Genomic DNA, 27,115 nt, shown 5'->3' on the forward strand with positions numbered 1-27,115 from the left:
AACGATCCACCTGGTATACTTGTAAATGGTGAAGTAGCATAGCTCATATTAATTTGATCCTTCCAAGAGTTGTTAGTATATGTCCTTTTCAAAATATCCAAGCCTAGCATTTGTATCTTGATTGAAATCTCATGGTGCATATCTGATAAAGAAAATATAAAAAAATGTTGAAAAGTTTTAGTTTATTCGGAAACATACTTCAAAGTTTTCCTTTTGGTACATTCATAATTTATTTAGAGATGTATTTACCTCAAGATAGATTCAAAGTTGTTCTAAATTAAGTCAGACAGAAATGTTAAAATTTAGATGCATCTGCATATGGTGCGTGTCTGATAAATAAATATAAAAAATGCTGAAAATTTTAAGTTTTTTGGGAAACGTACTCCAAAGCTTTTCTTTTTGGTACATTCATAATTGTTCAAAGATGTATTTACCTTAAGTCTAGATTCAAAGTTGTTCTAGATTAAGTCAGATAGGAATGTTAAAATTTTGATGCATTTGCACTAGATGACGCTCAATGTGCAGTCTCACGCGATATCGGATCGAGAAAAAAGTCCGGTTTCTTTCGGACCTAAAATCCATACAAAGTCCGTCCATTCGATCGATTGAAATTATAAAACTGGCTCAAATCGGATCGGACCGGCTATCCTGTTTTAGTGTAAAAGTAATTTTTTAGCCATTATAAAATTCACGGCACGTCACGTCCCGTGCTAAACGAGACAGTCCAGGCCGTCGGACCAGGCCCAGGCCTGTTTTGCTCAGGTCTACGTAGACATCAAGACGTGCCAGTGGTGAGAGTTGTTTAGTGTACGCATTATCAAAATGTCGTTTTCTCTTTTTTTTTGAAAAATAAATGTCGTTTTCTTTTAATTTAAAAAAATGTCGTTTTCATTTGAGGAGATTTTCCGAAACACATCGATCGCTTTTTTTTGAACGAAAAAGGAAAAACACATCGATTCCCCCCTGAAATTCCTGGGGTTTGAATTCGGCCACAATTGTCTACTCCATGGATCAAAGCCGTTTGGTCGGAGCCCCTTCCATTCCCGATCCCCAGTCGGTGGCCACGCGCGCCGGCTTCTCCCTCCGCCTCCGCCTCCGCCTCCGCCTCCACCTTCGCGATGATAACCCACCATCCTTCCCTGCTCCGTCCACCCATCCTGACCCGCCGCGTTGGGGTACTCGGCCGGCGTCCAACACTCCACTCCTTGCTGTCCGCCACCGTCGCCTCGGCTCGGCCTTCTACGCCGCCCCTCCGCCTGCGGCCTGTGCGCGCCGCCGCCTCGCGGGTAACATCCAATCCGAAACCCCGGCGCCTCGGGTTCTCCGCTACTCCATGGGGGCATGCTTCGATTGGGTTGTAAATGCCTACTTGCTTCCTCTGCAGGTTGGTGGTGATGGAGGCAAAGGCGCGGCGCCGCCTCGAGCGCTGGGGGCCGCGCTGCTCGACTTCGCGAGTAGCAACTTCCTCCCCCTTGGTGAGTTCCCGCTTCCACGCGGTCGCACCTGTTGTTTAGTTGTGTAGCCGGTTGGCAACTTTGGACTGCACTTTGTGTACGCAATGAGAAGCTTTTTTTTTAATATAGATAAAGGAATAATTCAATATCGTGGCTTCTACATCAGAATGCAATATATCCATCCTTTATTGCAAAATTGCCACTTATGGCCAACAAAGCGGAAACCAGCTTATAAGCAAAGCCTATTACTAAACCGCCTCCCATTCTTTGCAAAGATATCGATTGCCGTAGTCTCCAAAGCAGCTCAACAAGCTTCTGTAGTGAGGCCCAGAATCTGATCCAGTGAGTAGCCCAGAAAAGGATCTGCGAGCAAAATTGTGTGTTTACTTTATCCATATATGTGTAATTGGCTCTACAAGTTTCTAGAAGAGCAATACAATCGAGTTCTTGTCCTTTTGTAGTGTCTGACAAAAAATGAAATTTAGCCAGCCGAGTCACGAAGACCTCTGCTATTCCAAAAGATGCCTTTCATTTGACAATAATTGTTTTGTTTTTTCCTTTTGTCCTTTCCTTTGTTTTGCTAGCCCAAAAGTTGTTGATATTGCTTTTGTAGTTTTCTTTTGTCCTATCTTTTGTTTTGCTAGCTCGGAAGGTTTTGAAGTTCTGGCTTTTGATTTTTGCTTAGGCTCGAGATGATGAATATCACCTAAGTGACTATTATCCTCAGCCAAGCTATCATCCAGAATGTCATTATGAATATGGCATAGAGATAACTGATCCAACCATCATCATCCTGGAAGCTCTTTCAATTTTTTAGGAATTCTAAAGATGTTGATCCAGACTTTTGGGATTAAGATGCATGCTGCGATCTTTTAAAGTCATTCCACCAAAAGAGATTGCCCGCAGCAGTTCATATTTCGGCGGCATGGTAATGATAAAGTGTCATGCCCATCCTTCCTGGGCATCTCAAATCCAGTTATTAGAACTAGGAATGTGGCGCTGTAACTCAATAATGAGTTGTGCAGCACTCAAATGGACTCCTTCAACAGTGATCTTTGCCGTCTTATGGTCTGTGGTGCTCTTGATCGGTGCATGCGGAATCTGGTAAAACCCCTCACCATCTGCTGCATATCCAACCCACTGTACAACTATCTTTGGAGCTTTCATCACTGGACATTTCTGTTTGACATGTTCTTTACTCTCACACACCTCACAGAAGACAGGTATCGAGGTGTGAGACTCCAGTTCTTCACGACCCAAGTTATGTGCAATTGACAATAAGTCATCTCCATTAGGTTTCCTTTAATGGTTTCCCAGCATCTTTTGTAGGAAGCCACTGTAAAGCCATCGGGGCCAGCCGGCCAGGAGCTGTATCTTCCTTCATATCAAAGACTGCCTTTTTAACCTCTTCCATGTCAAAGGGTCTGGTCAACCAGGCAACATCCGCTGTTTTCAGCTCAACGAGTGCCCCCATGCTGAGTTTTTCAATCTGACTGTACTTATTTCCTTACCCAAAGAGTTTTTTTGTAGTAGTCATTGATGACATATAAGCCTAGTGTTAGTATCTTACTTTATGCAATTCTGTTTTGCTTTAGTGTTGCCTTGGCTTCCAAGTTGAAGGGCCTTGGCTTCTTTTGCTTTATGCACTTTAGTAGGTGAGCTGCTGCCCATATAAGCACAGCAAACCCCTTGTCTTGTAACTGTATTCAGTTTTACAATACAATCAAGCGGCTTCAAGGTCAAGCTGACCTCCGGCCTTTACCAAATATGTGTGTGTTTTGGGCATCAGTCATAAATCATCTGCTGTATCTTCTCGGGATCAGAGAAAGTCTGATTATTTTCCACAAGAGAGAAAATATGTTTCTTCCTTTTTCTTCCATTTGCCACTAAATGAAAGAAAGCAGTATTAAGGTCCCCTTCCAACACCCACTTCTCACCCCCTCTTCGTTGCCAATACAGCTCTTCAGCCTCCATCAATTTCTCCAGCTCTTCCTCCTTATATCTAGACCTCATCAAAATGGGATCAGTGTCCCCTACATTGACTTTCTCATCAATCTCCCTTAGTTGCTGTAGAAGAGCTTCCTTTTCTCTCCTATAATCCCCTCTGATGTTGGCACCCCACCCCTTTAGAAACTGTCTTAGCATCACCAAGTTCCCATGCCATTTGTCTAAAGAATAAGCACTCTCAGCCATTTTTGCTGGATTAATTCACAAAACCCCTCTTGTAGAAACCTGGTTTTCTCAAAGAAAAACTGCCATCCTCCCCTGCTAGCCTTTCGCACCCCATCATTGAGAATCAGAGGACAATGGTCTGATCCAATCCTAGTCAAACTCCTAAGCACACACAAAGGGAACCTTTCCTCCCAACTTGTAGAAAGGAAAACTCTATCAATGTTACTCAGGATGGGGTTTTCTTGTTTATTCGACTAAGTGTACTTCTGCCCTGTTTTCTTGATCTCTCTCAGCCCCAAGTGCTCAACAAAGTTATTAAGGGCGTTCATAAGTCAATGCGATTATCTAGCTCCAGCTCCCAAATAGCCTTGCTGGTGTACTATCCTTGAATTTTACAACACAACAGAAACATAGATCATGAGCACTCGACATGTTTGGTTTTCAAATGCAGAAAGTTTGGGAGTAAATCATGTACACTCTGCTGTTTAAACATAATAAAGTGGCTGTATAGGGATTTTTTCTCTAATTGGTTGTACGATGTTGCTGTGTAGTTGACAAAGCATGCAGCGTTTCTGCTCTTCAGCTGACATGGACTGATTTGTGTCTTTCTCATTGCTAAGCTCTTGTTAGTGGGGTCATATTGGGTCTCCTAGATCCTAATCTTGGATGCCTTGCTCACAAATACTCCTTGTCGAAGTACAGCACTTTTGGGATATTTGTGATCTCAGGTTTGATTTCTTAACTATCTGTGTGAATCCTTGTCCTATTAGTTCTGTATGTTAATAGCTTCATCCTGATGGTATAGGACTGACCCTGCGAACCAAGGAGCTTGGTGCAGCATTAGAAGCTTGGCCTGCTGGACTATATGGACTAGTATGGTCTCATGTTTATTCTGTGGTTGTCGGAGTTGCACGCTCTAATATTTTTTTTCTATCGACCATGAAGTAGAGCTTATATTAAGAAGAATAAAGAAATGGGTAGATGCCCTTACAAAATCAAAGAATAAAAAACAAACCCTCCACGCACCAAGAGTTTATTAAATTATATTCACACTTGTGATTATGTATATCAAAGAAACGTCCTCGACCGAAACATCTAAGCTCCCATTGGCACTAGGGCAGTTAGGAAGGAAAGACCCCGAGTCCTGCCCATACACCAGCACTGCAGGTCCTTATTAAATATGTTGGAGTAGCACATTAAAAGATGTTCTAATATTATTATGTGGTCATAACTGTAAATATGTTGAAGAAAGTTCTTACTCCCAACATTTAGAGCCAAGATATAGTTCCATATGAAATTCCATACCATTTATTGTTGTTACTTGTTAGAGATGCTAAGTCCAATACTTCTGTTGGGCATAAGTTTGCTAACTTCCTCTGTTATTATATATAATTGCAGGCCTCTATTTTGCTGTTTACACCCTTTCTTGCTCAGTTTATTATGCAACTTCAGCTCTTCCCTCGTGAATTTATCACTGGTAAATAGGTTCAAGTACATGTATAATTGTCTTACGGATTTTCTGTTCTCATGCATTATCAACTTTTTTTCTTTTGCAAGGTATGTTTGATATTAACAACAACAATGCATCTTATAGGGTTAGCTATGTTTTGCTGCATGCCAACAACATTATCAAGTGGAGTCACACTAACACAGGTACTTCTTGTTTCCATTTATTCACTAACATGTAATGCTGCACATATATTCTCATATGGCTAGACGAGCATTACAATCTAATAAACTTTTTACTACTATGCAGCTTGTTGGTGGTAACTCAGCACTTGCTCTTGCAATAACAGTTGTATCCAATTTACTTGGCATTATCTTTGTAAGCAAAGTTTTCCTATAATTTTTTCTTGATGGTCTAATGGCATCAGTGATTGGGCTATCTAACCCAATATGAAATTACAAGCTTAGCTTGATTGAGTACTTATAATTATGCAGCTTTCCTCCAATTTCATTGAATGTAAAATGTTAACGGATACATAGAAAAACACTGCTTTTCTTGGCTGAATGTGAGAGAAATCGTGTGCTTCTTTATTTCTTGTATATACATGTAAAGTGAATATAAACGGACATGATGGTTACTTAAATATAATCGACTAATCCTTAAACATGTGAACAAACTGGTAGACTAAAAGACACATTATAAAATGCAACAAACCTCTTCACTTAATCTTAGCATGGACTGTTCCTGGTGCTTAGTTGTATTCATCTGAGTTCAGACTGGCTAGTAGCATTAGAGCTCCTAATTTCGGTGTCAGTCAAATAATAGTAATTAGTACCCTGAATTCCTGAACCCAAGACCAAATTAGGTGTTAGATAATGGGCCACCTATATTTATATGTGCAGTAACTTTTTGAAAGGCAAAAAACCATCTGTACTCTGTGCAATGTGGTCATTCTTCTTCGTGATCATGGAATTAGGTACCTCTTTGTCTAGCAATGTACATTGGCGCTGGAGCTGGGGTGTCTCTGCCTACTGAGCAACTATTCAGAAGTCTGGTCACCCGCCTTCTAATCCCGCTGATTATAGGGAAGGTATGTGGTTATTCATATCTTTTTACTCCACACATACCTAAATATTTCATATTAATACAATAGGATTGCACACATTGTATTTAGACCTCCTTTCAGTTTAATATTTTGAAGTGAAAACTGACAGGGCTCATTCTGAGTCTCATGTAATTGCCTTTCATGATGAATATTATCATGAATCATCTGATTATAATATGCAAAGCACAACCAGAATGGCCTTTCAGATTGGATCTCTATTTTAAGTTCTTTATCATAGTTTTTTGTTTAACTTTGAATTTACTTCCTCTCTGTTTTCAAACAAGAAATAATTGAATTACCATCTCTCCTTATATTTTTGTTAATACTATAGTGCAAGCCTAAAATAACAGGAGCTTCCTGGAGACACTTATGATGGTTTGTTGTTTGTCAGGTTGCTCGAGAAGCCTCAAAAGGTGTGCAGACTTTAATTTTCTCCTTTATTTGATAGTAACTCCAGGTTATGAATGTTAATTCACAATTGTAGTTCATGTATCCCTTTATGTAGGTATTGCTGATTTTGTTGATGGAAATCGACAAGGCTTTTCAGTTGCAAGTGCTGTTCTTCTCAGCCTAGTATGTCTCAAATCGAAACATATTTGACAAGTAAATTTGATTCTTTTATTGAGCTGGTCTATTCTACACAAGTAGGTAAAACAACCGCTTCCAGTGATAGTAACTTTGAACTTACAAAAAAAAAATTGTTGATATATGCATTGGTTGATTCAGGTGCTCCATTCATTATGCCGCTTCAGTAGAAAATGCTGGTTGTAGTCAGGCTAATTCAACATTAGTGGATAAAACTTTTTGATGTATCAGTAATATCTGGATCCTTGATTAGTCCTTCAGCATGCCATGCTGTTGGGTCCACTGGTGGACCTCAGTAGAGGCCAATCGGGATACTGCCCCCCCCTCCCCCCTACTGGTAAGGAAAATTTCTTTGAGATATGATATATCAGCACAGTTATCCATAGGTAGATTAGCTCAGTTAGCACTATCCTTCCGTACGTATGCCTCATGTTCCGCCACTGGTTGGGTCCAAATGTAGTGGTTCCAATCCAGCCAACCCTTCGAGCACAAGTATTTGGGCGAAATAAGCCCCCCTCAAGTTTCGAGGTTTGTCTACTTACCTCCCTGATGTATGAAACCAGGGGATGCTCCCCTAGAAGTATTGAAAGCCGTCTAAATGATCCCTCGAGGTGGTTTTGCAACCGATTTTTCATACATGGCGAATCACATCGATGATGACATGGCGGTGACTCAGCATATCTTGTTTATCCCTCTCGCTTCATTTCTATTACACTCTGGGCCCAGATGTCATATTTCTCACCCTCTTTTTTTCCCTTTCCTTGTCCAGCATCTCGGTCTCTCCAAGTGATAGCAACAGAACACGAGTGCTTGTGTTGCTTCACCATGCACCTCACCCCGGTGCCATGCTCACCAGCTCCGCAACTCTGGCCAATGTCCTGTACTTCCCCTCCAACACCCAGATCTTTAAACCATTGATTAAGAATATCAAAGGATCATCCATCAAGGCCATCATGTAGTCTCGCAATACATGCTGCACACCTGCAAAACTGAATACAGAAAATATCGCTGCTGTGTCAGAAGCAAAAGGTAGGAGAGACAGAAGGAATGTCGATAATGCTCAGCGGTTGGCCACAAACAGCTTTCTCTTCTGATTCTCATCGTGTTCCTTCTTGGGACATGATGCAACTCAGTTCATCACTTTGTCTGTGATCTCCTGGATGCAGTCAAGGCTAAGTGCAGCAATGCCGAGCAGGCATATAAGCATATTGGAAGCTATACCTTGTCATGCACTAGATTCACTCATGTACTGCTTCCTGACCTCTGCGTCCTCATCTTGCCGCTTGCGTAAGCTGCGGTGGCAGTAAGAGCACGGCCTGCCACGGCAGCCTACCCCTGGCTTGCTGCCTGAGATAGGAGGTGCTTGGTTCACATGCACTTGATAACCTGTGTAACGAACATGGCACCATTTAGGCCATTTCGAGTGATTTTGGTGAGCGGTTGACAACATGATCATGGGATCCAAGGATGAATACAAAGCCCTAGCAAAACAAGGATCAAAGAAAAAACTTAAATAAATGCTGAATTGGTTGAGTTTCACATGAAATAGTAGCACCGATTAAACTGATGCATTGAATCAGTGCCCAAAACTTGATCTAATGATATGAACTTCTGAATATTCTTGTAGACAATTTCATAAGCTTTCCATAGAGTCCAAGATCATCAAAATCGGAGTTCGGAGTAAAAAGTTATGATCAAAACATGACGAAGCTGATTTCTGTGGGTGACCGGATGATCCGACGGTCCTCGAATATTCCGACGCCCAAAACTTGATCAAATGATATGGACTCCTAGATATTCTTGTAGAGAATTTCATAAGTTTTCCAAAGAGTACAAGGTCATCGAAAACGGAGTTCGGAGCTGAGAGTAATGATCAAAATACGAAGCACCATGAAGCTGATTTCTGTGGGTGACCGGATGATCCGACGGTCCTCGAATATTCCGACGCCCAAAACTTGATCAAATGAGATGGACTCCTGGATATTCTTGTAGAGAATTTCATAAGCTTTCCAAAGAGTACAAGATCATCGAAAACGGAGTTCGGAGCTGAGAGTAATGATTAAAATACGAAGCACCATGAAGCTGATTTTGTGAGTGACCGGATAATCCGACGCCTATAGAAAAAGCGTCGGACTAATGCACCGGAGCATTGTCCAGAGAGCATGTTTTTGACTCCAGAGAGTTTCTTTAGCACCGTATAGTCCGACGCTACCTTCGGATCATCCGACGGTACCTTATTTTAGCAGCAGAACTCGTCAGAAAGGTCCAACGGGTAGTTCAAGATTTTAGTGACCGGATAATCCGACGACCCCCCCCCCGGATGATCCGACGCTTGCGCAGAAATGCCCCAACGGCTACAAACGGCTACTTCAAGTTTGTGGGCTATATATATGGCTTCCCCCGGCGATTTTGGAGTTGCTGGAGACCTGAGACACCTCATACACATTGAAGAACAACTCCAAGCCATCCAAAGAGCAAATTGATCACATCCTTAGGTTTAACACATGTTTTGTGAGTGTTAGTGCTAGATTAGCTCTTGAGTGAGTGAGTGAGCAAAGTTGTGTGCCTTGGTTCTAGAAGAGAACCACCTCTTGTACTCGGTGTGCCAGCCCCTTGGAGTCTTGGTGGCTTGTCGGCATCATCATCGACCCTCCGGCTTGGTGTGGAGCGGCGACGATATCTTTGTGCGGGGGACGTGGAGACCCCCACCCTTTTTGGTGAAGCTCCTTAGTGGAACCCGAGGCCAAGGTGACCGTGATTGTGTTCACGGAAGAGATTTGGTGGCCGAGAAGCAATACTCTTTGTGAGTGCTTCAACAATGTGGATGTAGGTGTGCCTTTGTGGCTAACCGAACCACGGAATAAATCCTCGTGTCAAAGAGTTTGCTTTCTCTCATCCCTCCTTTAAGCTTCCGCATTTACTTATTGTAATCTTGTGTGCTTTTATTTTCATAGAGTAGAATTTTGATAGGATTGGCTATAGGTTGCATAACTCTTTTGGGATGAGGGTTTTCACACTAGAAGAACACTAGTTGCACATCTAGATTCACCCCCTCCTCTTAGGCTACGAGCACCCGATTCCTTTCAACCTGCCGCCTGAGCGATGTTGCCTGATCCATGCATGGCCGATGGCCTCACCTGTGACATGGCATCATTAGCAGCATTTGACTAGTGTGAAATGAAGAATGGAGAAAGATATGCCAGATGAGATAAAGTGTCAGGAAGAGTAAAGAAGAGAGGCTGTCTGACATGACGAATTGTAGCCACGTGTCCATCTAATGCGCCATGTTGGTGAAACCATCTACAAAACTGGTCTACAGGGTTATTTAGAAGGTATTGAAAACCTTAGGGTGTGTAATACATGGTAACTAATGTATGTGATGCGTCTGTGATTGGACATATCTGGGAGTTGGTTGCTGGCCTCTCCTTGTATTATTTCTTTCTTGTATCCTATGTAGGGCTGGACGAAAAACTCGTAACTCGCTAGCTCGCTCAACTCGCTCGTTAATGGCTCGGCTCGAGCTCGACTCGTTTTATAACGAGCCAGCTCGTTTTATAGCGAGCCAGCTCGAGCTGGCTCGTGAGCTGCTCGCGAGCCATAACAAGCCAAATTAAATCTCAAGTTAACAATTAAAATTGGCTCGGCCTATTAGCCATACTTTCCTTGGCAACTCGGCCCAACCCAAATCGTAAAACCCTAACCTCTTTTTAGCGAGCCGAGCCGAGCTGGTCTGCTGGCTCGTTTGTATAATGAGCCGAGCCGAGCCAGCTCATTAACAAGCCGAGCTATAACGAGCCGAGCTGTAACGAGCCGAGCTGGCTCGATATCCATCCCTATTCCTATGTCATTCAAGAGAAAAAAATAATACCTGCTTTCATACTACGGGGTGCCTAAGTAGATGACCTTGACACTTTAAGGGGTGGTTTAAACTTATATACCTATTTGGGCTCCGTGTTGATCCCATCATATAACAATGAAAATATAAAAATCAACTTTCATGTTCAGATAGACACCAAGAATATTTTGGTGTTACATGGGAGAAAGATTTCTGGAGTTTCTCTGTAGTTTATGTTGCTCTTGTAGTTTGTGTTCAGTAGTTTACAAGTTTGCACATCTGTGATCTTTGGACTCCAGTCCTAAAATATTTCATTTGACAGGTCCCATGGATTCAAGTAAGTAGATCAAGATCACTAATCTTATCTGTTCAAGTAAAAGCTTTTGCTGCTGCTGTTGCTATTGGAGTGTACGTTACCCTCTGATTTCATCATAGTGAAAATGCTTGTAATCCTATGTGGATATGGGATCAAATGCTTGAGGGAGGATGAAGCTTAAATCTTTATTTTTCTTGTTCATCTATAGTTATGCTTTCGCTATTGTTCACCGTGAAGTTTTACAGCACAGGTGTTGTGCTTGAACTGCTATGCTTCACAATTATCTACCAAATTATTCTTTTTATTACAACTTCACACAAGACCCTGTCTGAATACATATGTATGTTCTGAATTTGCTTAGGAAATCAACTTCCACCTGACATACAGTGTTATGTATCAATACACAACTAATCTCAAATAGTAGTTCTTATAAAAAAAATCTCAAATAGTAGCCAAGTTTATTTTGACAATGTGTTCACCATTACTGATAGGCACGCTTGCAAAGTAGTTGACCCAGCTGGTAGTTTGATATGTCAAATCACCTACTGTTATTCAGTGTCATATTAAAGTAGTGGTACATATAAATGTATTCTGCTGTTGTTGTGTTGTTTTGGGTTTCATAGCTACTTGAATTCCAGAGGCATAGTAAGTCTTCATTTGGATACTTTACAATTCCCTGTAATCCATACATATTAGGATAGATTGGTAGTGAAATTGTTTTATTTTAACTCCAATCCATATATATTGAGTCTGAGGGGGAATGGGTTTATCCAAACAAAGCCTAAGTAACTAAAAATCAGGTTGAGTCAATACTCTCAGTCCCAAGCAAAAAGAAAAGAAATAAATTGAGATTACCTTGCTTCAATGGTTCTTAACTGAAGTTTTTTTATTAACCTTTTCTTGCTTGTCAATAGTACTGCGTAGTCTTTTTTTTTTCTTACCTCCAATATAAACTGCTGCTTATTTTACTTTCACTTCAGCTATACCTCAACATCTTTTTTCTCGAATGCCACGATGCACTTCAGCTATACCTCAACATCTAACAGGGGCAAATTTCTTGTCACAGGCTTCTACATCTTGCTCTGTTAGCTTTCAATGCCACGATGTTGCAGATCTTGTCACGTCTTGAACAGAAAGGGGTGTCAGTCTTTGCTAAAAAAGAGTACGCACGAGCTGTCATTTTGGTGGCCAGTCAGGTCAGTCTTTATCATTACTAAAAGAAACCAAAAGCCTGTAAGTGAAACTAATCAAACTCTGGTGGTGACCATATGGTTGCTTGTCTGCTATGGCAAGTTGGCAACTTTGTCCTGCCCTGGATTGTAGTGTAGTTTGTGGTGTAAAGTGGGTGGTCTAGATGGTTCTTTTCTAACAAATTGAACTTCACACAGAATTCAAACTATTTTATCTTTATTTCCTAACTTATCCAAACTCTAAAATTCCTAACTTAATGGGCAAGACATAGCATGGTCAAGCAGCAAGCCCTTGACAAGTGATTGTAATCAGTTTTGCTAGCTAACCGTTGGCACACCATCTGTGGTTTGGGTGGGTATATGCTTTTGTCAACTGGGCTTGTCTATGTTGCTTATTGAAGAGGAAACAGTAGGGTGAGGTATTCATGTTTGATAACTGATTGATGTCATACTTTTATTGCAAATAAACACAAAATTTCATGTTTTCTCATTATGAACACATAATTGCATGTTACTACTGAGATAAGAAACAAATAGGAAATATGCCTATATGAAAACAGAGGAACCGGAAAATTACTGCCTATTTGGACGAGCTAGGGTTGACAGAAACTGGGCTAGTTGGTTAGTTGGCATGTTTCCCACAGCTTTTGCTCTTTCCATTACTGGGCCAATGACCACAAGAATGTCTACAGGCACATAGCTGTAACTGGATTAAATGTAGCTTGGAAAGTGCGTGGAATGAACAGTTGAATTGAAGTTATTCCAAAACACTAGTAGCTAAAGATGAAATTGTTTTTCTGTTCTCATGACATCAAAATATTTTAACTGGCTTTCTCCTGTAGAAAACATTGCCCGTGTTGGTTGCTGTGGTTGATCAGCTTGGAGGAGCCTTCGGGGAGTCCGGATTTCTGGTCATCCCTGGTGTCGCTGCACACATTAACCAGGTTCTCATTGCAACACAGTATTGCTATTTGTCACTTGCATTCTCATGGGAGTCATTTCTGATGTCTGAAACACTTTGCAGATCATTATTGATTCTATCATAGTAAATTGGTGGCGCAAGAGGGATCAACAATTTACTATTGCAAACTAACATCAAAATTCAATTTTAGCATGTAAATCAGTGTTCAATGTTTATCAAGTTTCGTGTGATACTCATGCAAAATGAGGTTACATATTCATTCTGAATGAAAGCAGCCATATGGAGATTATTTTGCACAGAAATGCTTTCTTGCCACAAGGAATGATACTGTCTTGCCTCCACGATCCTCCCACTCAACGTTTGAGTTAATTCCCTGAATGCCATTGAAATTTTAGCCAATCCCTTGGATGCCACTGAATGGCATTGAAGGGATTTTTTTGTGTCTATGACATGTGGGGCCAATGGCATTCAAGGGATTGGCTCTTTACTGAACTTCCTGGAGGACAAGGACAATCAATGCTTTCATTTATTATTCAACTATCCCAAAACGTTAGGGGGAATTGCTAACTGCAAAGCTGATCTGTGAAGACCATCACATATATATCCTTCAGAAACAGATCTTACTGACTTCTATTTTCCGCATCACCCTCTGGGTGGCCTTTAATGCTCACTGCACCACGCTTACTTTTTCTTTTTCTTTTTGGGGATGTTACTAAACCATGCAAACTGTTATGGTGACTGGCATTGCATTGACCATGTTGATTTATGCGGCTTGATTGGATTCTGGGAGCCATGACAGCAACAGCTGCCCTGTAGAAGGGTAATGCTGTTGTACATAGGTGACTCGAGCAGATAACAGAGGGCTGGCCGGCTGGTACTCACTCTTGTAGCTCATCCATTTATGTTCCAACCTAACCTGCTATTCACTGTCTTAGTTTCAGTCTTCTATGGGTGCTCGTGACCAATTGCAACCGGCAAATTCGATGGACTTGGACGGCCTCCGACCCACCTGGCTTTCTGGTACTACAAACCATCAGGCTCCAGTGTGCCCCTCCTTTTCTTTGGGGGGCAAAAGCTGGGACGAGAGATTCAGCCCGCTGCTGCTTTTGACGAGCCGTGCAGTGCCCTGATTGTTCACCTGGCGTGGCGTACCCTGATGGCACGACGGTGCGGTGGACACAGACGGATCCGTGGGGCACGCGCCGGGGAGCCGACATCTATGTGTGCCCGCTGCCCCAGGTGACCAGGTCCTGTTGGGGGAGAAAAATGCTCCAGAACTTGGTTCTTCCACTGCAGGGCAACTTGGTACAATGACACATGGGCTTGTACACATATGATCATCTCCAGCGTGCACTGTTGTGTCCCGCGCCGGCAGCTGTTCCCCACCTCCCCTGTGCAGACAAAAGTGTGGACTGGAGCGGCAAGGATGGCTGGTTGGCTACCATTTCAGCATTACGGTCAGCAATGCTGATTAGTAGAAAAGGAAAAGGCCTGTGCTCCGTCGGCAACAGGAAAAGGCCCCAAGCTGATTCAGCTTGGACTCTCAATCTCAAGAGCAGGGCTCCTTTTGCAGTGCCCCCGTAAGCACATGCATTGACGACGACGAGATTTCTCTGCAGTACCGCAGAGGAACTTGAGCCACTTCTGTAAAAGAGTGGTAGGCAGTTTTGCCTCACCCTTCACTTCGAGCTCCACTTCCAGCGTCCATGCACTTGCGAGTCCAGGATGTCTGCAGCTGCAGGCTGCAGCTAACACAACGGCTTCTTTGCGTGCTCAGAGAACAGGAGATATGTGAAGGGAGCAGGCAGATCGCATCCACCCTCGTACATACGGATCCGTGTAGATAATAATTCATGGGCCTGCATGCATGTGACGTGCCCCCCCCCCCCCCCCCCCCCCCCCCCCCCGGTGCCATCGATCGAGGGCCGGGCGATGGGATGGGGGGGAGGCTGCCGAGATGCTCCCCGACGTCGTCGACGGGCCACCGGGTTTCGCGTGGAGCTAGGCTCCGAGGGATACGCTGTGGCAAGGACCAACTTACCAGTGGCGGAGCTACATGTCGGCAAAAGAGTACCATTGCCCCCCTAGATCAAAATAAAATCACATAGGTATATACATAGGTATATGTAAAATTGAAGCTTTCAAGGCCCATCTTGTATACACCCAATCACCTAGTCTGGCAGCCATGCTAGAAATTGCAGACGGCACGCAGCGCCGAGGTGACTGGCGCATCGCCGCTCATGCCTTGTCGCCTCGTCATCCCCCGCCCCCCGGTCTACGGTCTCCATCGTCTGTCGATCGTCGGCGTCTGCAGCCGGTTGGGAGATGAATCGGACTCTGGCTGCCGCAACCCATCAATCTCAATTAGTTTGTGGTTGATCCAATCCCTAGCGCTACCTACCAGGAACAGACTTCTTCCTCCTTAGTTCTTAGTAAGAGAAAAATGGCCCTGCAACTTACCCTATCAAATCGTCCTTGTCCCGCCATGTTTGTTTGGCGGCCAGGCCAACTTGGCTTCGCCGCTCTGTGCGCGCTTCCTCGCCTGCAATGCTCTGTACTTGGTCCGATCCTGGAGGAAGAAGGCGAGTGCCGTGATGTGTCTCCGGCTTCAGCCTGACCATCCAGCTACTTTTTCATCTTTTCTTTTCCCTCCTTTTTGTTCTTCTTTTTTGGTAGCTCATTTGCTGTTTGTGTTAGCACTAGCTCTCTGCATATACATCTAACGATTGTGTAACCCTTTTCTAGGCCGTGATTGCTTCACTTGTACTCTGCGACACCCTGGCAACGGCTTATCACTGGATTTTACTGGATTCTGTAGACACTGATTACCGGCAATGAAACGACCCGGCTCAGGTACGGTGTTACTACAACACGCATTTTATTGTTGGGATTTGACGCACGTGTACTTTACTGATATTCTGAATTTTGAGTGTGATATTACTGTGGTAACCGTACCGATTTATTGCTGCATTAGATCTGGCGTGCAACTTTTTTTTAGGGTAAAGTCCGTTTTTCAACCTTGAACTATCACGATAGTCCGATTTTGATCCTTGAACTACGAAACCGGACATCCTACACCTCTAACTAACGAAACCATTTGAAAAACAACCCTAGCTCAGCCAAAGGCGGTTTTGCTACAGTAAAATTTCCGAATTTCTAGAACTTCACACCTCTCTCAATTAAATAATAAAGAAAGCATAGTTAATATTGTCTAAAAATCATGATATTTTTTTGGGAGGTAGATAAAAAGAGAAGGAATTTATTTTGGCTAGATATGATACATTAAACATAATGGAATTTGAATTATAAAATTTTAAAAATGGGCAGAATTCAAAATTTCTTCAATTTTTGGGTCAGCTAAACCTTTGATGAAAATGAACTAAAAATATGATAATTCATAATTTTTTATTTAGTTTAATAAGGTATTTTTTGTTGGCCCAAGTTTTTATGAAAGTTTTTGAATTCCTTCACAACGCTCAAATTTGATTCAAATTTGATTCCTCAAATTTTAATTTATGAATTTTATATAGAACTTGGGCTAATAAAAAGTACCTAACTAAACTAAATAAAAAATTATGAATTATCATATTTTTATTGAATTTGTATCATAGGTTTAGCTGACCTAAAAATTCAAGGAATTTTGAATTCTACCTATTTTTAAAATTTTATAATTCAAATTCCATTATGTTTAATGTATCACATCTAGCCAATATAAATTCCTTGTCTTTTGATCTACCTCCCAAAAAAATATCATGATTTTTAGACAATATTAACTATGCTTTCTTTATTATTTAATTGAGAGAGGTGTGAAATTCTAGAAATTTGGAAATTTTACTGTAGCAAAACCGCCTTTGGCTGAGCCAGGGTTGTTTTTCAAACGGTTTCGTTAGTTGGAGGTGTAGAATGTCCGATTTCGTAGTTCAAAGGCCAAAATAGACTATCGTGATAGTTAAGGGGTGAAAAACGGATTTTACCCTTTTTTTTAATAGAACAATAGATTAGTGGTTGGGAGGCCGTGTGCTCCTTTCCTTCCCACCGAAATCGTAGGATCGGCACGGCCGTGCGGGTGTCAATCTCAGTCTAATGGTTGAGGGGCCACTAGGGAGGGCTCTTCCAAAACGGTTTAACCAGTGAAGCTGAAGCCGGTGAAACTAAAAAAATAGTTTCACCTAACTTTAGGTTTATTTTTACCCCAGCTTAAAAAAGGCTTCACGCTACAGTAGCTCGTTTCACGCAAAACAGGCGAAACCGAAGCTGCAATAATAAGCCCTTCCAAATAGACTCTGACTCGCAGGAGACACTCGGTTGCTCAATCTTTCTTTCTTTAATTTGAGTACAAATGACTCATATTACTTGCTCGGGTTGCTACCATCAGTTGATAACTAAACACTTTTAAATTCTGATAAAAGAAGAGTGAGCAGTACGTTGTCTGATCGAGCTTGTCATATACATACAACCTTTCTGCATGTGACATGGTCTTTCGTAACTTCAGTTTATACTGTAGAGGCCATGGCTTGCCAGAGATCATTAGTAGTTTATGAATTTGCTTGAATGCTTTCACATGTGCAAAAAAGATCATCTGATGATATGAAAAGCTCTTCTCACTTTTCTTTAAGAGAACACCTGAAAAATAGTTAATTATTGACGTGACTCATATCGAGTCTAATATATGTCGAACTGACGGTTTGGGACCTAATATCTTCGAACGAATATTTGTTCATAGACTTATTTTTAGATAAATGCGCTTGTGATCCTAATGACCGGACCGCGATTATAGGTATAGATGCTACTGATGTAAGATCGTGTATATAAAACGACTGAAATGATGTAAAAAAGGAGGTCTAGAATAGATGCTGCCTTATTGTTTGCAGCTGTGCTCCCAGCTAGCCGTGGATAGAATCCATAGAGGAAGCTGATGAGGTAGAGATATGGCCGGTGTGCGTGTGAGGAGGTCATGTTTAGCTCCCAAAATTTTCCATGCGCTACAGTAACTTCAAACGTTTGACCACTAATTAGGAGTATTAAATGTATATAACTGACAAAATCCATTCCATAACTTCCGTGCAAAATCGCGAGACGAATCTAACGAACCTAATTATGCAATAATTAGACAATGTCGTGCTACAGTAAACAATCTCTAATAACAGATTAATTAGAATTAATAGATTCAACTCACGATTTCCCATCCATCCATGTAATTAGTTTTATAATTAGTCTATATATCTAATACACATTTTCAATTAGTGTTGTAAAAATCCCCAAAAAATTTTGCCCAAATTTTTTTGGGAAGTAAACGGATATGATGTATACATATCTACATATATATGTATGCACGTCTTGTTACTGAAAAGTGAGATAAAGAGCATAGGACAAAGTAAACACAATGGCATTACAAAAACAAGCAGTACACTGCAAGCACCAATGAGGAGCCCCGGCCCTATGACAGAATAGTGGGCAAGGGGAATGCAAGAGCCATGGCCGTTGCTTTCCTTGCCCCGCTCCACCACTCGACACGTACGCACTCCTCCATGGCCATTGCTTGAGCTCTCACGCTGTTCCCAGTCAACATTGCAACCCTCCCAATGATTTTGTCACCTCCACAAATCAACTAGAATGTGCAGCAAGTACTAGCAGTACGTAGGTTGTATAGTAGCTGCTAGCTAGCTCGTGCGTTCACAAGCAATACAAGCAGCTAATTAGCTACTACCCTTTCTTATTTGAACAAACATGCATCAAGAGAGAGAAAGTGAGGAAGAAGAAGAAGAAAAAAAAATGAAAAGCCTGGCCAGCTAATTTAATTGATTGATTAAATCGTAGTTTCGTCTGTCCATGCAAGATCAGGTACGGTGCGTAGGGTCGTTGCTTGGGTACGTTCAGCTGCAGTTGGTCAGCGGCTAGCGCCGGCGGGCGGCGGTCTCGCGCTGCGCGTTGAAGTAGACGGCGGCGACGGGGAGGCCCAGGTCGTTCTCCTCGGCGAATTGGCGGGTGCTGAAGCGGTCCCTCGACGACGGCGGGCTCACCGCCTGCCGGCGGTTCTGCCGGAACAGCACGAATATGAACCTGTGGATGCCAATGGTTGGCCTTGGGTTCTCGTAGCTCACTAGCTCCTTCCCTGCATGTATGCACGGCACGAAAAGCTTCAGAAGGAACTGCATGCTGATGATTAAGATACACGGCGACCCTTTTTAGCCATTTGTTTGGCCCTGCGTCTCTGTACTCTTCTGTACCCACCACTCCCCTCAAAAACTAGCAAGAGCAAAAGCAACATGTACAAGAAAAAGACTTACCAAAAGAAGCATCAGTAGTCCCAGGAATATCAGTAACAATCCTGCCAAGGTGTGGTCCAATCAAAAAACACCTGATTAGCTTCAGATATTATTCTATCTATATAAATAAAGGCCTGAAATTGAGACCATGCATGCTTGTCCTAACTCGCCTGTGTAACTAAACTATGTGCATGCCTGAATCTTGGTAACACTAATCATGCTACACATAGCAAGTAGCATGGATGCCTTCTTCTTATTAGTTTTGCTAGCTAGCTAGGCGATACCCTTATTTAGTCTGCTATAATTGTCACTCTGTTCAGTCTGGCCAGCTTTGTATCGGTTAAATTACCAGTGAAGGTGCTCCCTCAGGTATGGATCACTAGGTCCTGGCACATCAGGGTCAGTCATCACCTGAAGAAGCACAGTAGTTAGCACGCGAACATGTTTTACCTGCTTCTGTTTGAGAGATAATAAGCATACATATAGCAAGGGATTTGTCTGCGCACCAATGTAAACAGGGACCTGAGATCGCCCCCTTGGACCTCAACACGCGGCTTGTTGGCCACTGCGGAGGGGAAGAACTCGTGTCCATTGAAGACCTGCTTGTTGGAGTTGTAGGTGACCATCATCTTGACGGTGGGGTTGAAGTGGTCCAGCACCTCACCAATCACCTTCCCCACAATGAGAGGCTCCAACGCCCTTGACATGCCTAGCCCTTTAACCTGAGCTGAACTTGCGATGATCAGTAGGTGTTTTTTTTTTGTGCTTCCTAGATGGTGATTTGCAGGTTTGTGCGTGTGTGTGTGTGCTGGGAGAGCAGGAGTCTGCCTCTATTTATAGATGTGAGAGACGAGCCTTATCTTTCTGGATGGCCACCACCTATATTCTGAACTGAGCGTGATGGATCATATATTACACATTGCAAACAGAAGTTCTGAAAAAGTTCAGGTTAGAGCATCTCTATCATCACGTAATATGTAAGGTGGCTATCAGATTAACATGCTAGATTGTTATAGTCCCCATACTCCCATGGTCATTTTCCTTCAGGTGTGGTGGATTATAGAATAGGGGCACTTGCAGCACAAAAGTTCCTCATTATCCAATATATTACATATGTACCTTAAAGATATTTATTCTCTGCAGAAGATTTATGAGAATTCAAGCTGAATAATCAATTGCGTGCCTAGAATCCACATTTGGCAGAAAAAGAAAAGTCTCTTTAGGTCCATAGTATAATTTCCCAATTTGACTCAAATCAACTGCAACTGCACAAGTCCTTGAAAAATCAAATGAACACCTTTCAAATATATAAAGCCTGTACTATTTCATATGCATTGCAAACTTTATTGATGGAGGTGACATGTGTTTAGAGATTATTCATCTATATGTGGACCATGCAAAACTTTAAGTTGACCGACATACTAAGGATCCATCTCATCAGTTCACAGCTTTATGTTTTTGGCACAAAATTGGAACTATGCATTTATATGTATTCAAATTTGCGGGACTGATTAAGAACATGCTTAGTAGAGTGCCAACTGCCAAAGAATCTTCACTAAAACATGAACTTCATTTATTTTTATTTAGAACACCTTGAGACACAATGTGTGGTGGTGAAGGTACGAAACTATGTCAAAGATGGCAGCTTAATTATGCTAATTCTTTTGGTTGTGTCTTTTGCCCATTCTTTTTCTAAAGAAGCACACAATATTAATGTGAATTCTCTCCATTGATTATCCCTTTGCTTACATGTATTTTATTTTGCGCTGAAACACCATATTTTAGTTTGCCTTTTGCAGCTGGAGTGAGCTTGGGTATTCTGAAAGCTGCCGCGCAGCTCCACCCATAGGCGTATCTTTTTCTCTTGAGGTAAAAAGTGAGGCACGCTGAATCACCAACCTGCTGAGCTATGAGCTGCACTGCAAACCTGCAAAAGAACATGCCATAAACAGCATTGCACTTGCCGAACTTGCCACTCCTGTTGATTATTCCTGCCAGGCAGGAGCAAGAGGAGGGCATAAACTATGTTCAAGTGGCCAAGGCCCCCTCCACTACTTCACATAGTGGCCCTGTGTCAAAGTGCTCTGATGTGTCTGATCGTAACACTTCTTTTGAGTGAAAAGGAGATCCTCAATTATGAGCTCCTCATTAGGCAAAGGTCAGCGCTCTTGTTTCCATAAATAGTGGATCAATCTACAGGTACATGCCTGTCCTTTGCGTACTCTAATCTCTATTTCCATAAATAGTTGCATTCCATGCTTGCTTGCTGGCATATATATTCACGATGGAGTTGATGGCGGTGGTTCATTCACTTGTCTTTTTTTCTCGCAAGCAAATTAAGTGGCAACATATGGGCCAAACCATCGCTACAAAAACTGAGAGATTTTTGTTGTGCAGCAAACTCCGATCCCAAGCGAATCTGCTCTGATAAAGTTCACATTATCTCGATCATCTTTCTCGAAAACATCCGCGATAATCTAGTATCCTTTTTATGTATTGATGAATACCTTTCTATTGCACAGAATTTCCACAACCACTGAATAAACATTGTAGATTACGCAGATGTCATGCCCATCGTCTTGGTTGCCGCCGAGTGGGTTTCCCTCTCCCTCTGCTTTGATGGTGCTAAATTTCACAGCGAGTGGCACCCAAGGAAGTTGAAGAGGCTAGCTCGTCTTGGAGGCTAACCATATGGCACTGGACTGCGACACCTGTAACTGTAATTGAATTCGGTTGAGCAAAACAGTGGGGCCGAGACCACAGTACTATAGGCCAAGCATAGGCAAATACGCTGTGTGCTAGTGTAGCGCATGGTTTGCGCCATACTACTACAATAACTATTAACCGAAGTGGACAAAAACTATTAATCTAGACGTTTTCGGCAACCGCCTCGGATGAAAGGTCACGGTAAATGACCTATTTTCCGAGGCGGTTGTCTGCCCGCCTCGGTTACTCAAGTAGAATAAACAAAAAAAAGCCCAGCGAAACCCGTCTATAGGCCCACTAAAGCCCATCGAGGCTGCCCGCGACGCCCACCGCCGCTGTGCCTGCCGTCGCCTGCTGCCGCACCGCCGCGTGCTGTCGCCTGCCGCGCCCGCCACCGCCCACCACCACCCGCCGCTGCCGTAGCTCACCGCTGCCGCCCGCAGCACACCGTCCGCCGCCTTGGAGGAGAGGGCGCGGCCTGGGTCAGCCACGTGGGAGGAGAGGGTGCCCGCCTAGGAGATGTCGGAGGGGGAGAGGAGGAGAGGAAGAGAGATGTCAATCAACCCCTAACTTGATATTTATATCACGGACAGTTATCGGAACTCATCTAAGCTAGTTGGGCCTCAGCCTTTTAGAAGGTGGGCTTTAAGGCGACTGCCCCTGTAAATGGATTAACAGAGGCATTTGCTTTAGAACAACCGCCTCGGTTAATCAATACTGACTGAGGCGGGTTTTTTAAGGTGACCACCTCGGTTAGTCCATTTTGCGAGGTGGATTTTTTAACCTTCTCGGTTAATAAAAATAACTGCCTTGGTTAATGCCTAGCATTAACCGAGACAGTTGTTATTCCTGCCCGCCTCGGAGGTGTTTAAGAAAGGTCGCGGTAAATCATTTTTTGTAGTAATGAGCATGGCACAAGCCAAGCTCCAAGCCTAGTGGCACTTTATATTTTTGGACTAGCAAGGACAAGATCCACCATTAGTACTAAGCGTTCTAGTTGGTTTGTGACGACGTAATATGATAGCTAACAGGTGAAAAGAATTCAAGCTGTTCACTACGTGAGAATTGAAAATACCAGCAACCTGTTGTGCAAATGGAAAAGTTTTGTTGCCCATCATGAGGAGTTGTTGATTCATAGAGGCTTCTCTTTAATAAGGACACCTATGCAGGATGTTGAGGTTGGGAATGTTCATCACTTTTTTGTCACTTTCTTTTTAGGCTGTGTCCATCCTCATAATGCAGAGGTAGGAAATGTTCAAAATTTTTGTATCAACTTGATGTAAAAACCTTGAATTAAATAAAATTTCCCTTATAAAAAAGATGTTGAAATCGCACGCCCCGCAAAGCGTCAAAGATCATGGAAGATGCTAAATGAAAAATGCTTTATCATTTCTGGCACATGCTAGCTCTGGGGAATGTTCTCCGTTCTCAAATGGAAAAAAAAGCAAAGCTGATTTGAAGGGGAAGAAAAATAAGCCATTCCTTAAACCAAAAATATAATGACGAATTTTCACACTGTCGTCACCTGGTTATCTTAATGTCGAGGAGATGTATCCATGACGCGTAGATCATCTATGTGCAAATATGTATGGGTTGCAGAACTTGCTTTGTTCAGAGTTGGAAAAGAAAAAGGGATCCTTGTTTTTCATTCTTCATCCGGTTCTTTTACTGGCTGAAGCTTTATTGTGGCTTTGCATATGCAATGCTCATGTAATCATTCTCCGTGAAATTATTTCAGGTTGTATGGTTGTCTCTGTTTAGAATTGGAAAAAGGCGAAACTGATGGGAAGGGCCATTTAGTACCGGTTTTAAATTTTGAAGCCATCTGAGGCTATTTAGTACCAGGTCATACTAACACCAAGTACTAAATGCTATAATTCAGTACCAGTTAGTGTTATAGCCCGGTACTAAATGGTGGATTTAAGTACCGGATGGTGTAATCAATCGGTACTAAATGGTCCTCCATGGGTTACTTAAAGGTAAGCATCTTCCAACTTGTCACAAGTGAAGTGTAGGTGTGATTGTAAGGAAGCCTCACACTCATAGGAGGCTGGTGGTTGTGAGTTCGAACCCCACCACAAAAAATTTAAACCCATTTAAATCAGTACTTGCACGAAACCACTTAATACTGATTGGTTCAACCGGTACTAGATGGAGTTTCCCAACTGGTAGTAAGAGCCTCTTTCTTTCTCCAGCAGTTTACTTAGTTGCACAGAAATAATGCATCGATCCAATCATAAGCCAGCACACTGATATCAGGTACGGTATTTCGGATCTCCTCTTTTATTTATATTTCAATGCTTGCACTTGCAGTAGTTTTTGCTGTGCCACTACGAGTTTTGGAACAGATGCCGCATTAATAGGACACCTATGTGCCTCTCTGAAGACGCTATTAGAACACTTGTACTTCTCTGCTAGTTCAGGGCTTAGAAGTCAAGAGAACATGCGATGTTTTGTTCTAATCGTCTGGTAGTCGGGGCCTTCCTATAAGGAGGCTTCGTAGTTCGTACATGCGATGTTTTGTTCTGAAATTTTGTCTGTTTGAAGGGATTTAGGATTAGGATACAATTTTGCGAGTAGTAGTGGAGTACTATATAGGCATAAGATGTAGCACGTTATCCCCACCATAGAGGTGATCAACGCAGCTTTGCGTACGACCACTACGACCCAATCATTGTCGCAATTGGGTCAACGACAGGTTCGTGTGCATAGCAATTTGCTTTTTCTCAGATAATTTTGTGCCATATATACTTGTTCAGGGGAGGAGAGAGAATGAGGTGGTTGCTTCATGAAATAATTTCATCGTAGGTTAAAATTAAGAACTATAAAAACGTTTACTTACCACTGTATGAATTTTGTTGTCATGCTACTAATAATATTCCTTTTTATACAACAAATCACTACTACGAAAAGAGTCTAGGGGCGGGTAAAAACTTATTTTTACGGGCGGGTACCGCAGCTTCCCCTGCTTTTTGCAGCTAAAATAACTATGTTCGGCTGCCTTGTTAGCCAACCAGCCAACAATATTTTTCTCTCATACCAAATCAGCATCAGCCACCAGCCAGTCATCAGTACTTTTCTCCCACAATAAATCAGCACCAATCACCAGCCAACTATCAATATTTTTCTCTCACAACAAATATTGTTTGGAGGAATGGGTAACATGCTCGCCTCTAAAAATTCATTTCTAGAGGTGAGTCATGCCCTCACTCGCCCCTAAAAACACCCGTCCTTTTAGGGGTGAGTGAAAGCATGACTCGCACTTGGAAATAAATTTTTAGGGGTGTACCACGCCGCAACCCACCCCTATAGATCAAAGAAAGAAATTAAAAAATGTAGGAGGCCCAAGCAGGGTTTTCCTAACCGACCGTTTGGACCGAACCGGCGCCCACCGGTTCCGGTTTACCGGACCGGTTTGACCGGTTACCGATAAAAACCGATCAAATTCAAATTTGAATTCAAAAAACTCAGTTCAACTGGTTCGTACCGGTATACCGGCCGGTTAGACCGGTTTGAATTCAAATCCAAATTTAAAATCGCATGTGTAACCGGTATACCGGCCGGTTAGACCGGTTTACCGGCCGGTTAGACCGGTTTACCAAGTGGGCCTTAATGGGTCGTCTCATTTTTTCCTTTTCTTTTTTGTTTTAACTTTAAATGCCCGAAAAGTATGTTAAACAAACGAATTTTTGAGAAAATTTGACACCATTAGATTCGTCGCACCTTGAAGTATCTTTAGGATTTTTTTTTGGGAATTTTTCATTTTTTTGAATTCAAATGTGAATTTTGAATTTGGGCCGGTTTGGTACCGGCCCAAACCAGAACCGGACCGAACCGGTTTGACCGGTAACCGGTCAAACCGGACCGGTTCCCAACGGTTAGGTGAACTCTGGGCCCAAGCCGCACCATGCGCTGCGGCCGCTTCCCGTGCGCCACCACTGCTTCCCGTACGCTCCACCTTTAGTACACCGCCGCTGCTTCCCGTACGCTCCGCCCATTGTGCGCCGTCGTTGCTCCCTCGTGCGTGTGCCGCCGTTGCTCTAGTATGCGCGATGGTCCTCCTCGTCCCGTGCGTCCTCCTCTAGCCGCTGTTGTGTTGATGACTAAAATTGGCATGGCTGTGCAGACCGGTCTAATCAGTATGCACAAACCGGTCAAACCGCAGTTTGAGTAACTTTGTCAAAATGCAAATTTGACTTCACCATTGCGTAGCTCCCATTGAGACAATTAAATGTATATGTAGAATGTCCGATTTATATTTTGGATGAGAGAGTTATTACTTCAGGAAGACTTGAATCAGACTGGACCAGTCAAACCGGTTTGCTAGGGCGGTCAGACCGGTTTATATAGACCAGTCCGAGTTAGGAGTTGTATTTTGGCATGAAATTTGTTAGGGTTTCGACTCTTAATAGGGCAAGATCTCCCCCTTATAAAATTTAAAGGGCCACGGCCGATTAAGGGCATCCAATTGATCAAAAACATGTCAATCTATTACTTTTTATTACTTTTTGTGTTCTCCAAACCCTAGCTCTTCCACAACCCATATCTTTTGTTCTTCCAGCATCTCGAAGGTGTTTCAAGATGTTCTAGGTGGCCTGCCCACTCTAGAACAACCCTGCGTGCATTTTTCCTGCTGCAATGCGTGCCTCTGCTCGCTGCACGCGCTAGTGCTCTCGTGTGTTGGTCCTAAATTTGCGCCAACACATTTTGGCGACTATTGGGGAAGAGAAAGAAGGGATCTACTACTATAGTGAATTTGCCAAATCCTGCTGAAGTTGATTGCGACAACATTGCTAGGCCAACTGTTGATGAATTGTCGGCCGAGGATCATCAAGCTTATGAAGCCTTCGTGAAGGAGCGTAAAGAGGAGAACATACGATGCAAAGCCAAAGAAGATGAAGATGCACGTCGATGGTTTTTATCTCACTTCTATAGAAATCGGAAGGGCGGCATCTCCGAGGATTAGGAGGTGGTCATTCTTTCGAACGAGGACGAGCAAGCTAAGGTAAAAGCCAATGTGAGTAGTGCAGCATCACTTGTTACTTTGGAGCAAGTTAGTCGCTTATTAGCTGTTGGTCAAGAACAAATGCTTGCTACTGTTCAAAACAAGATTGATA

At 42.7% G+C, this 27,115-nt stretch overlaps 2 protein-coding genes and 1 long non-coding RNA gene across 6 annotated transcripts; 2 read left to right on the forward strand and 1 right to left on the reverse strand.

The window, feature by feature from the left end:
• The first annotated feature begins 998 nt into the window (after positions 1–998).
• On the forward strand, positions 999–13,470 carry LOC120655930 (probable sodium/metabolite cotransporter BASS4, chloroplastic). Of its 4 annotated transcripts, XR_005667768.1 has the most exons (15): positions 1,004–1,286; positions 1,385–1,475; positions 4,247–4,354; positions 4,432–4,499; positions 5,025–5,103; positions 5,221–5,279; positions 5,383–5,451; positions 6,050–6,163; positions 6,570–6,591; positions 6,684–6,751; positions 10,921–11,006; positions 11,981–12,110; positions 12,947–13,048; positions 13,129–13,315; positions 13,387–13,470. XR_005667768.1 is itself a non-coding variant. In XM_039933915.1 (14 exons), the coding sequence occupies exons 1-14, from the start codon at positions 1,119–1,121 to the stop codon at positions 13,195–13,197; spliced, it is 1,233 nt and encodes a 410-aa protein (XP_039789849.1). In that variant the 5' UTR covers positions 1,004–1,118; the 3' UTR covers positions 13,198–13,317. The 4 variants fall into 4 exon arrangements, 1 of the variants encoding a protein (XP_039789849.1); XR_005667770.1 differs by lacking the exon at positions 13,387–13,470 and having other exon boundaries at positions 999–1,286; positions 10,921–10,935; positions 13,129–13,317; XR_005667769.1 differs by lacking the exon at positions 6,684–6,751 and having other exon boundaries at positions 1,002–1,286; positions 6,529–6,591.
• Positions 13,471–15,769: 2,299 nt separating this feature from the next.
• LOC120655932 lies at positions 15,770–21,513 on the forward strand. Its single transcript, XR_005667771.1, has 2 exons — positions 15,770–15,879; positions 21,078–21,513. It is a non-coding gene; the product is annotated as an uncharacterized LOC120655932 (long non-coding RNA).
• LOC120655931 (CEN-like protein 2) lies at positions 18,392–20,117 on the reverse strand. Its single transcript, XM_039933917.1, has 4 exons — positions 19,799–20,117; positions 19,642–19,703; positions 19,314–19,354; positions 18,392–19,138 (listed from the first exon to the last, which is right to left on the reverse strand). The coding sequence occupies exons 1-4, from the start codon at positions 19,997–19,999 to the stop codon at positions 18,921–18,923; spliced, it is 522 nt and encodes a 173-aa protein (XP_039789851.1). The 5' UTR covers positions 20,000–20,117; the 3' UTR covers positions 18,392–18,920.
• Positions 21,514–27,115: the final 5,602 nt, after the last annotated feature.

This window comes from Panicum virgatum, chromosome 1N (assembly GCF_016808335.1).
Source record: "Panicum virgatum strain AP13 chromosome 1N, P.virgatum_v5, whole genome shotgun sequence".
Taxonomy (NCBI): domain Eukaryota; kingdom Viridiplantae; phylum Streptophyta; class Magnoliopsida; order Poales; family Poaceae; genus Panicum; species Panicum virgatum.